This window comes from Idiotropiscis lumnitzeri, chromosome 1 (assembly GCF_059441095.1).
Source record: "Idiotropiscis lumnitzeri isolate Australia: NSW breed Sydney's pygmy pipehorse chromosome 1, RoL_Ilum_1.0, whole genome shotgun sequence".
NCBI lineage: Eukaryota > Metazoa > Chordata > Actinopteri > Syngnathiformes > Syngnathidae > Idiotropiscis > Idiotropiscis lumnitzeri.
Genome location: NC_142391.1, coordinates 29,800,866 through 29,813,197, shown reverse-complemented (window position 1 = coordinate 29,813,197; position 12,332 = coordinate 29,800,866). Strand labels below are relative to the sequence as shown.

Sequence of the window (12,332 nt, the reverse complement as noted above, 5' to 3'; positions counted from 1 at the left end):
AATGGGGGAGGGGGTAATCCAAGTTTAATTATTTTGTGTGTGTCTGTGGGGGTGCGTGCGTGTGTGTGTGTGTGTGTGTTTCTAATTTTCCATTTGCGTCTGAGCAAGTCATTAAAATAAACAGGTCAATTAATTGCATTTGTTGATATGAGCAGTCAGCTGGTGTGTACTTGCGCTAACACCACCGCATTTCTCCCCATTTGTCAGAAATGTAATGCTGTGCAATCAGTCAATAATATCCAGATAATCATTAGTTACTACATGTCAAAGGCTTGAGAAATGATGGTTTGCCGTGAGAAATCCCAAAGAGAGCGTAAAATACAATAAAAATGGATTCATTATTTCACAAAGAATGTTGTCGACACAAATCCCCTTTGTTCTTCAGATGAGACAGACTGTTACATAATTGTGACCACACCTACCATTTGTTGTGTGTATTCCATTTTCTAAAGCCCTCTTTTTCCCTCCCACATATCTCTCTCTTGCACTCCAATAAAGAATTGATCATCATCAACGCGTATGCACATAAATAAACACAAAACAAGCATTTCGTATTATCCTGGTGTTCGCATATTTGTTAATGATAAAGGCCTTATCATTTAATTTATCCATCAGTTGGAGGCTTGGTTAGACTCATTAGTTCGTTCTTCATTGTTCATCTTACTAACATATTTACTTCCAACTTAATTTAGAAAAAACTTGAAACCCTATCAAACAACTGGCATGAAGGGTGTCAGAAATGTTCCAGGACTGACGTGACAAACGGTATTGTTCAAGCACGTTTTCGCCTTTGATGTACATAATCCAGCTTTCTCATGCTCGACTGAAAGGATTCTTTGACCATCTTGATGTGGTACACGTCTTCAGAATTGATCATTCCTTTGAGCTTGAAGGAAGAAAAATATCAGACGAATATGTTCTTGGCAAGGAACTGTAGGATGCTCAGGGAATTGTGAAGCAGCGAAGACCTGTCCTGCAACAATTCTCGCATTTTATCTCTCTCTGAACAAAGCGTTCTGATTTCGAGTTTGTTTGAAATGTATATCCTGTCCTGGAACTTTTCTGACACCTCAAACAACAGCAATTGGATGAAATCACTCACTCCTCAAAATCATTTTTTGCAGCTGTCATGGCCAGAAGTCCAAAACTATTATTTAAACACCTTTTGAAACATGTACCCAAAATGAGGGGCTTGGGGGATTTAGTTGTCATATGCGAAATAAAATGTGGTGTCCACGTATGATTTTTCGAATGATGACAAATCTAACCTGAACATCAGAGCATCTGCTTCAACATTTTATGCACAATAGTCAGTTAGATTTTAAATTCTTATTTGTTGGTAGCGGCTTGCAAAGCTGGTGAGAAGGTGGGCAGAGGTTAGCTTACATGGCAAGTGTATTTATTCTCGTCTCTTTCTTACTTTTTCGTCTTACTTTTTGGACAGACTTTACATAACATGGAAACGGTGCAAGAACGATATTCTTGACATGGATCAGCCGTTATTTAACAAATGCAGCCCATTTTTTTTAACCTAAAACGGTGCTATAATGGTGCCTAAATTTGATGGATGGGTGCTTTAAGTGTTACCCCTGTCCTTCCTCTGCTGCAGGTCCGGTCTTTCACCCTCTTTGTGACCCATTACCCTCCTTTATGTGAGCTGGAGCGGGTGTACCCACAACATGTGTCCAACTACCACATGTCCTTCCTCCTCAATGAACCCGATGTGGCTACGGACACACAAGGTGTGTTTTCTGTATGCACATGGAGATGTTTTAAGCATTTTAGAGTTGAGTTTCGAGCGTTGCCGTTTAAGCTGACCTGAGCCATGTCTTGCAGGTGGAGAGGTTTGTCCTGAATTCATCACCTTCCTCTACCAATTAAGCGAAGGAGCCGCTGGACGCAGTTACGGCCTCAATGTCGCCCGATTGGCTGATATCCCGGAGTCAATACTGCACGCTGCGGCCCTCAAGGCCCGAGAGCTTGAGGCGGTAGTCAACTCCAGAAGGTGAACACACACACGCAATCAAACACTACTCTTTGAAGAACGTTGACTTAATAAGGGAATGAGAATGAGAATGCCCTTTACTCTCGTTATATTCAGTGTGCAACGAGATCGGAGAGATCCCCTTCCCTGTGCAAATATAAATAATAAAAATAAAATAATAAAAAATAGAACTAAAAAAAAAAAAAAAAAGGATCAGCAAACTCAAGGCCCGGGGGCCGGATCTGGCCCGCCACATCAGTTTTTAGGGCCACGAGAAGAAAATCGTGTGAATCAACTTTTTTTGATTCTTGCGAAAATTTGTCCCAAATTTCAGATTGTCATGTGTTGTGTGATCAATAACTTTGAGATATTTCAAGCATTTGCTTGTTACCGAACCCGTTTTTAAAGGTGACTTGAACAATAGTCGAACAAACTATTATCATAGAATTTTATTTAAAAAATAGATGAGGTGTTTAAATATTTATATGGGTACAAAGTCCCAACGGCCCTCTAAGAGAAACCGGAACAATAATGTGGCCTGCACTAAAAATGAGTTTGACACCCCTGGTTTTAAGGAGTTATGTCATATTAGAGTGGACCACCGGTATTCATGGAGAACAGTTACCGGGCTGGCAACGGTGATGCCAATAAAAATTGCAGATCCCGAAGTGTCTTGAAGTAGTGCGGGTTTACCCCATACACTTATTTTCAATAAAAAAAATACGGTTGCTGAGCCCGACCAAAAAATAAATGAAAAACATGGTAAATTGTACATATTTTTAAAAACCCACACATTTCATCTATTTTTTTTATATATATATTTTTGGGGAGAGGTTGTTTTTTCCGGGATTTTGATTTTTATTTTCCCCCCTGTACATTTTAATGGGCGCCATTATATGTGGATTTTTGCTATTTGTGGGCCAGACCCGTTCACTGTACATGAAAATGCGCTGATGAAATCATGAGGAAATTCAACCCAATGCAATTTAGAGCTAAAAAGAGCGACACTTTTGAGAAAATCTGCATCTCAAACTCATTTCAGATATGTCCTTTGATGAATACTCAGGCTAAATATGTATTCTCTTTTATTGTTGGGAACAGACAACATGCCTGCCTCAAAGTTCTAAGCTGCTGCTTTCAAATCTCTTGTTTCCTGTGATCCACTTTGTCCTCAAATGAACCAAGGTGTCAATTATTGTGCAAGATGCTATTTGATAATTGATTGATTTACACGCAAAATATTTAATATGGAAATGTTTTCATATTTAAAACCTTAAAAACAGCTTGAGGGACTGGCTTAAGGTTTCTCTAAAATGAATGTCTATTATATGACGTGTAATCCATGCTTTAACCCCCAAAAGAATGTGAGAGTATTGAGCCTGTTGAATTCAAAGCAGCTTCAGTGTCATCAAATGGAGTATTTATGCAAGGGTTAACGCCCAAATGAACCTGATTTCATAGTCGTGCTCACGATTGTCAACCACAAATTGTACACAATATTCCTGCAATGTCAGACGAGAGATTAGTGGAGCCTCTCACAGCCTTTGTACGCGTGTGCTACCAGGGTGAAAGACAACCTCACGTATTAGAAGCGTCAATTATGTCATTGTGTTTGTCGCGAAACCTTGACTTGCACGAGGCTCAGTTGGACATTTTTTGCCCACTGCCACACAAAACCTGCATTAATTAGACGCTTTTAGTCAGGAGGTAATCGAACAGAACCATACAGAAGGATTCAAAAGCAAATGAAACATTTTAATTAGTGAATTGGACTTATTACGGAGAAATTAACGTTTTAATGGCTTGGATACACATCAATCCACATAATCACATATTTGTATATATAAATCTATATAATATATTTGTATATACAAATGATGGTTATAATAGTTGATTCATAGCCAAGCTCATGTTTTAACAACACGGACACCTCATTGGAATCAACAGGTGGTCGGTCCGCCCCGCAAACTCGCAGCGGTTCCTCAACTTTCAGTGCATTAGCGTCAAGTGGTGCCTTGGCTCAATAAAGGTTGGGAAACACCGTCCAAAAACAAGCTGTGGTGCAGAAAGCCTCCTGGGAGTTCATCTCAGCATACTCTAGGTTCTGTCTAAATAAACCTCACCATGTGAAATATGCGTCCCGCACGCTCAAACACACACACACACACACACACATGACTATACCTCCTCATCAGTGTAATCCTTCCTATATGAAATGTTTGTACTTTGTCGGAGTGAGACCGCACTGAGTCAACAAGACACACGAAAGGGGATAAAGCCGCTGGTCAACACACAGCTACCATTGTATATACCACAAAAGACTCTGTGTGTGGGGGTGGGTGCGTGTGTGTGTGTGTTTGTGTGAATACTTGCATGGGCATTAGTTTGACTTTGAATCTTTGGTGTCATTTGTCTCTCTAGGAGGAAGAAGGAGAAGTTACTCTCTGAGCTTTGGAGCATCTCAGACAAATCCTCTCTCCTTGAGTGGTTGCAGTCCAACTCCTGACGACTGCGTAATGCAATAAAGGACCTAAAATAGACAAGATACGAAAAGTCTGCAGGTGTGTGTGTTTTTCTTTAGATGACCAGGTTGTGTTTTCTGTACTGTAGCACGTAGTAAACTTTCGAAACATGCGCCGAGGATGATGTCTGTAATGGATTTTTACATCACTGCAGCTTAAGAGGACGGAGGTACTACTCACTCACTAAGCTCACTCACCTCGTTCAGGTCAAGGTACAAGCTGTTACCGAAAGATGATGAAAGAATCATTACTTGACTGAATGTGCAAATTTGAGATAGTGTTTTGAAAAGGAAAGAGTAAAAGGGTGGATCAAGGATGGCGTTGCCAGCTGGCATGAACCACAGCTCACCTCTATTTGAGTCAAGCAAAGACTCCTCAATCTCTGTTGTGTTTGGTACTGATGAAGGTGGATTTGTATGTGGAGATTGGAATGTTTTTTGGATACAAAAATGTCTTTGATTTTAGTACGGTACAGATGAAATAAAATAGGCTTCAATCCTAGTTTCCACCAAGCGGTTAATTTTATTTTTTTTTAATTTTAATTTTTTTAGGGGATCCACAACAACTAAAAAAAAAAAAGAAACTTTTTTTTATTAGTTGTTGTGGATCCCCTAAAAAAAAAGGATTCACTGCGTCTGTAACACTATGCACAAAACTGACCAATTCCTCATGGTGAAAATGCCATTTTCAAGCCCATTGCACAAACACTGCTGTGGGTTACACACTAATGTTTTCACATCTTATCCAATTTCATAAATGGAAGCGATTTCACAAATCACGTGGAGAAAATTGAAAAATGTGTCTTTACTGCTCCCATATGATGTACTCGAGATAACCAACGCAGCACACCAAAGACAAAAATATCTCTGCCAAGAATCGCAAAACTCCTTGTCGGGTGTCGTATTAAGATTGACCTACGAATGCGATAATCTGATGTCCGTACTGACCAGTGGAAACGTCCAGCATTTCTTAAGCCCTTGCAGTCTCGTTATTGTTCTTCCGATTTTTTTTTTTCAAGTCGCACTTAATATCAGCCCCATCGCCCAACACAATCAAAGTACAGAAGGCAACTTGATTGGGACAACAGGTGCACTTTCATTTTTTTTTTTATAGCAAATCGTATTGAACTTTTTCTGCAGGTCTCAGCATTCGCATGTAATATCTGAGGACATTGCAATTTCTAGTTGTTATTATTCCATCCTTTGCGCTTTTCGTTATTGCTCATCAGATTGGGTGTAATATGAGAAACGAGAAGACTTTGGCCCATTTGGGATGCCAGAGAATTGCTGGTTTTATTTTTGTTGTTGTTTTGTTTTAACAGTGCAGAGGTATCCCTCGACAGATTCCAACTGAAAGAACTATTTCAGGACAGGTTATTAACTTTTTTTTTATAGCCCAAACACTGTTTCTGAAATTCAGCAGTGTGCTATATTTCTTTTCAGGTTCTTTCTCCTACTCATTACATTTGAAAACAGATATCTGTACTGCATTTGTCAGAATGGGCGTGTTGCTTTTTTTCAGCTTCCGCCGATGACGACACGATGTATAGTGACACGTGTAGTGTGTGTTTTTTCATTGTGATCATTGGCTTATTTAGCTTTTTTGTTGGTAAGTTCACAATATTAGCAAAGCCAAAGCTAAGACATTTAATGCTTGGTTATTCTTTTTTTGTCTTTTCAGTAAAAGCACTATGAAAATTAATAAAATAGAAAAACGTATTTCCTGTGGGGTTTACTTTTTCTTTCCTTCAACAGCACAGGTTTTGTATACAGAAATTGACTTACTGAAATACTTGAATACATTTGAAAAGCCGTACTTTTTATCTTTTCGCCGAGTTTGTAGGTCTCAACCTTTTTACACCAAGTACCACTTCAGAAAATGCAGCTTTCCAAGTACATCAGGCATAAAATTGTAAAAATAAATTTCGAGTTTTGTTTCCAAATACATTATCTTTGTTTGAAGATAATTGTTGAAAACATGCAAAGCTGAGAACTATGTTGTACTTAATCATGCAGCTGTGGCGTGAAACAGTGTTTCACTACTTCAGTCCATTTTTTTTTTTTGTGTGTGGTGGTTTGGTGCTATGCTGTGGATGAAATTGCTCCCAGTGCTTCGCCGTTTTTTTTTTCTTCGAAATATTCATCCAAATCATCCACAAAAAAAAGTAAAAATACAGCCATATAGGGAGTCATACAAGGTGCCTGATTGGTTGGAGCTTGACAAATGAGTGCATGAGTGGTTTTATATCATGAGCTGATTGGCTGCCATGACCAAGCATCTTGCCCTGTTGTACTTCGCCAGTGTCGTCCACTTTAATAAACAAACAGCACGTTTGAACATCATGGCATAATAGAGGCGTAGCTCCCCCCAATATAAAAATTTATAATAAATATAATCATAACAATGAAAAGTCAACATCTTTGCGGTTTTTCACTTTTCGCGTGAAATGACGGATTACTGTATTTGATAGACAGTTGAGTGGGGTGTGGTTTCGGTACATTTATCTTACATTCCATGTGGACTGTACAGCATTTGAGAGCAGGGACAAGGGCTTGATTCACAATTTTGAAGCTTTATTTTATATCAGGCCTACATTGTGTTTTTTTTCTTTTAAATTAGTCAGCTTTGGCAGGGTTTTTTTACAACACTCCTCTCGCTGATGTGCCAAATATATAAGACATTTATTACTACTTTCCAAGGACTTTAAAACATATGAGCCTGGGTACGCATGTATTTGTATATTTGTGTGGGGTTTTCGAATAATGTTTTTTTTTTTCAATATTTTCAAAATATTTTGATAGTGAGGTTCTTCCCCCGTGCCCCCGCATTCTTTTTTTGTGCAATGCGCATATTGAGTGTTTATCAGATTTTTTTGAAGATTTGGGGAAATTAGATTTTTTCCTCCCAATGCATTTCAATGACCATTAGTAATAAACAGCAATTATTTCACTCTTTGTTGGCCGGCCAAGCCCCTATCCTTAACATTCAGTGGGGGTCCACTCTAGCATTGTATGATCTCATCAAAAACGAGGCTGTGGTTTTAACCCTAAAATATATGGCTGCCAGGATGGCCGAGTGGTCTAAGGCGCCGCGTTCAGGACCCAGTCTCCCCAGGAGGCCTGGGTTCGAATCTCGAATTTCCCCATTGTGGGACTAATAAAGGGAATATTAAAAAAAAAAAGAAAAAAAAAACCTAAAATATATGTGATAATTTTGTAAGACATTGCATGCATGTACAGTTTGAACATTACCAATTTGCTATAATATAGAAAGAAAGAAAATACTGGAATAAAGATTAATTAAAACATTTTAAATGTAACTAAATAAGCATTTAAAAACAAGCTGTTCTTAAAATGTTTTACAAATGTATTGTGCTAAAAAGTTAAAGACAACTGAACTGAACTTTAGTCGTTATTGTTTCACTTACCACTAGAGGGAGCCTACTTACCACTAGTGGAACTTGTAACATACATACCCAAATCAAGGAGTTTTTTTCTTTTTTTTTTTCTTTTTTTTTTTCTAGACACAAGTGTATACATAAAACCTGTTGTACATCTGCAGATGTGAGAAAACTGCTAAACTGATTTCTGCGGTCCCAAAGTCATAATAGCCCAGCATAGCAATTCGCGCTCCGCCTTTAACTCCCGTCTTGTACATGCACTCGGCGAGATAGTCGGCCACGTCGGGGGGAGGGGCTGTTTCTCGTGGTTACGACACACCGACAGTTGACCACAGTCAAAAGCCGATTACAGCTTATCTCTTGTGTGTCATTCTCCGCTCGTCCACTTGAGGCTTCTCGATGTTGTCGCCCAAGTTGTGAGCGAGCGTCATGGATTCCCCTTCGGCGTCTCCGGGTGTGAGAAGCTCCGCGGACGCTGCGCTTGCGCCGGCGGGACAACTTTTACGCACGGCTCGGCGCCCCTGAGCCCCCCGGGCGGGGAAACTTTTCCCACGGAGATGGCCACGCGTTGACCAAGAAGAAGCAAAAGAACAACCGAACCGCGCTTACGATGCAGAAGAGCGTGCGTTACAACGAGGGCCACGCGCTTTTCTTGTCGGCCGTTGCGCGTAAAGAGGGCACCAAACGCGGCTACCTGAGCAAGAAGACGGCCGAAAACAGCCGCTGGCATGACAAGTTCTTCGCCCTTTACCAGAATGTCCTCTTCTACTTCGACAACGAGCAGAGCGCGCGCCCCGCCGGGATTTACCTGTTGGAAGGCTGCACCTGCGAGCGCGCACCCGCACCCAAAATGTCCACCACGGGGAAGGAAGCCCTTGAGAAACAGGTGGGAGATGTGAGCACAGCAAGACGCAAACAGACCATTTTAGTGCAACTAGAGCAAACTATTATGATCAAACTCAATCTTTCCCATCTTCTTAAATCATAATGAATTTGCCAGTCTCAACAACGTGTGTTTAAAAACAGTAAACTATGCTTTTAAAAAAATAAATGGAATGGGATTCTTGTCACAAATCCTCCACTATTTCTAGTTACTACACAAAAGTAATGGCCAAACGCAGTAGAATTGTATACAGCCACAATATAGGATAAAATGTGCTTTTGTGTTGAACTGCGCTGCTTGTCAATATATTAGAAACTTTGTTGTAGTTTTGTTACGTATCTGCTGTTTCCCATGGTTTTGCTTACCTTATCCGTCCAAATAACTCAGAGTTTCAGTGTTGCTGCTTTGGATATTTGCTGGACCAAGAGTGGTTGTAATATTTTTTACTTACATAATGTAACCAATATATATATATATAATCTACTGAGTGTTTTTTGTGCCATGGTCAGCTCTGCAACATTCTACCCATGTAAAGTTGCATTTAAAAAAAAAAAGAGAGAGAAAGAGGCTGGTTGTAGCAGCTTCAGCAGCACAGTTGGAACATCTCTGCAGTGTCAGTGCCTCCTCCCTGCAGGTGATCCTCCTCCAAGCAAGGAGCCCGTTGCGCAATGCATTGACTTCCCTCTGCAGTCGAGAGATAGGGTGGGCTACATGATGTGGACTTTTAATGTGCTCGCTGTACTGCTGCAGGTGAAGAGTGTGCCTCACTGTCTCCACTTCTTTCCTCAAAGCACGCAGTGGGAGCTCAATGCAGCAACAAGTTGTTCCGTCTTAGAAAGCCTTACATTGTTCAATATATCGCGGTTCATCCTTCGCAAATGTGCAATTTAGAATTCTAAGTAAGAATAAGGCCAATGGGTCACATCCTGTCAACAGTTTCTTCTAAAGTCAAAATTAAACATAAAACGTTGGTTTCAAGGATCATTGACAACTGTTCAATTATTCAATTAATCGACAGATATTTTGGTCGTCAACTAATCTGTTAGAGCCGTTGTTGAATTCATGACAACGGACTGACAGACTATCAAAATAAGACTTCAATGACAGAACCAATAATGGAATCAGTTTCAAAACGGTTGGCGAGTACAACAGTCCATCTGTGATATTGCTCAATTGTTGTTTCGTTTTTGTGGGGGTTTTTTTTGACTAAATGATATCAAATAAGAATTGGTTAAAAAAATGAGAAATTGGGGAAAATGTTTCTGTAATACCCTTTAATGGAAAATTTAATTTTAGCCAAATTAGTCAATCGATTAGTTGATGGAATAATCAATACAATAATAGATTCTAAAAATATTCAATTGTGAGTGCCCTTTCGTGTACAGCTTTTATTGCACAAGGTGTTACACTGTTCCCCCATTGCAGGCGGATTTGGAGGAACGTTTGTCATGGAAAAATGCGAAATGTTAAGAAACAGTGCAAAATGCTATAGAATGGCTAATGAACAGCATGGTGTTTAAACATTTTCAACAATGATATTTGAACACAAACGGTGGAGCAACCCAAAATGAACAGATAATATACCAATACTCACAGGCATATGTTCTTTATCATCTGAAGAGCTTGACTATTATTGCAGTGGCTAACTGCTGGGTAACCATTTCATTGTGTGCCAGGTGGCCCCAAAAAATCTGCACAATTTTAATTAAAGTGAAGCAAACAAGTTTATTCAGTACTACTCTTCTGATTAAAACCCATTCAAAATATTTGGCTGATTTATGGGAGGCCGCAAAGGAGTCATGGCATTTTCTTGGGGCTGATTATTTGGAATTGCAAGAATCGTCACAGAATGAATAGCATACAACTTGTATCTCAAGGTAAAAAAAAAAAAAAAAAAGAGCACAAATGCAGGCGCTGCTGTCAGCCACAGCTCATTCCCTGACATTCACACACAGTAATGACTTGCGAATGTCAAACACCTCCCATACCACCCCCACCTCTAAATAGCATTTGCATTTATTTAATGCAGTGACATCATAATACATAGCCTACAGTATTTCTTTTTTTTTTTTCACAGTTTTGAACCTCATTGTATTAAAATTTTAAAAATTCTATAATGCTTATAAAATAATAATTTTATGAATAGAAATCATATTGAAATAAATGTTGGAAAACGATCTATTGTAATAGTTAATCTCTAAGTTATGTTGATAATGTGTTAAAAATGTGCGAGTTAGGTAAACTGTTAACATGCTTTGATCTTGAAAGCTCGCAATAAAAAGCGAGCGGTTCATTGTTGATTTCATCCTCGAACAACAACAACAATAATAACTTTGAACCCAAGCGTGCCGCAATGTTACATCAACCCTTTCTTATGTGGCCTCTGTGGGTCATTCTCTTGGATTTCCAGTATACTTTGTGGAAAGATTTGTGAGTTGTACAAATGATGAAATTGTTCATTGGCGAGCCCTTTACCGTATTGAAGTGTACCGTTGGATGATGCCTCAACTGTTGTTGTCGTCCAGGGCGGATCTACCGTTGGATTTTTGTCAGCATTGTCGAAGACACTCAAGTGAATGTATTCATGTAGAACACTTGTATATGTACTTGTCCAAGTGGCAGTAATAATGTGATATCACTTGGAGTGTTTCAGATTTTTACTGAGTTGATTTAAAAAAAAAAAAAAAAAGCTTATGCAGGGAGTAGCGATATGGCCTAAAATTCATGTTGTGGTATGCAATGGACCTCCTGTCTGCAAATAGCAAAAATCTGCGTAGAATTGAAATGCTTTTACCTTTACCTTTTTCATGACAAAAGGAGTAGGGAAATGAGTGAAAAAAAATAGTGGCTCAACTGCAAACTGAATCATTTCATGGTAACTGTAAATATCATGACATAAATTTAAGCTCAAATCACTCTAATGGAAGTATTTCTAAATGGACTGTATAGTCACATTGCAAAACTAAGTTAATGGGAAAAAAAAAACATACTATGCAGAACTCAAAATTAAAACTCAGCTCTCTATGGCGCAAAATAGAACAAACAAAATCGCTGATATCATTATTTCATATACTATATCGTAATAAACTTTTGACCTTACTTTTGACTGACATGCGGTAACATTGTAATTCATTTCAGGTTTGTGGACGTGTTTGCCCACCCCTGGTCTCAGCATTTATTATGGCATTTCACTGCTTTACATTTCAAGTTAGCTTAGCAGCTAGCATAACTTCTCCGTCTTCTCCTGCTCTCTTCTAGCACGGTCGCATGCTGCGACTCCAGCCCTCTTTGGCAATACTTATCAGAAGTGTATACGTGCTGCCATGGAGGTGAGCATTCGTGTCATAGAAGAGCTGTGGTAGGACATTTTTGAAAGCAGGGAGGATGGGTGACTTTGCCTTAGATGCACTGTTTTTTTTTTTCTTTACTAGCTCAGAGCCGGTTAAAAAATGGTGCTGACAGCTTTCTGGTCAGACGAGTCCCATTCTCCATGGTACGCTAAATGTATTCCATATAGAATAGATATGGCTGACCCCAAGGGTA

At 39.3% G+C, this 12,332-nt stretch overlaps 2 protein-coding genes across 3 annotated transcripts in view; both read left to right on the top strand.

Moving 5' to 3' along the window:
- The window catches only part of msh3 (mutS homolog 3 (E. coli)), a 36,381-nt gene extending 31,437 nt beyond the window's left edge, over positions 1–4,944 (top strand). Inside the window, exons 22-24 of the mRNA XM_088294450.1 lie at positions 1,610–1,742; positions 1,837–2,005; positions 4,406–4,944. Coding sequence (XP_088150576.1) covers positions 1,610–1,742; positions 1,837–2,005; positions 4,406–4,490 — 387 coding nt within the window. The 3' untranslated portion in view covers positions 4,491–4,944. The remainder of the gene's footprint in view (positions 1–1,609; positions 1,743–1,836; positions 2,006–4,405) is intronic.
- A 3,280-nt stretch (positions 4,945–8,224) lies between these two features.
- LOC148344181 (ras-specific guanine nucleotide-releasing factor 2) overlaps positions 8,225–12,332 on the top strand; it is a 36,392-nt gene continuing 32,284 nt past the window's right edge. For both annotated transcript variants that reach the window (XM_088294438.1, XM_088294431.1), the window contains exon 1: positions 8,225–8,792. In XM_088294438.1, the coding sequence (XP_088150564.1) occupies positions 8,517–8,792 (276 nt within the window). In that variant the 5' untranslated portion in view covers positions 8,225–8,516. The remainder of the gene's footprint in view (positions 8,793–12,332) is intronic.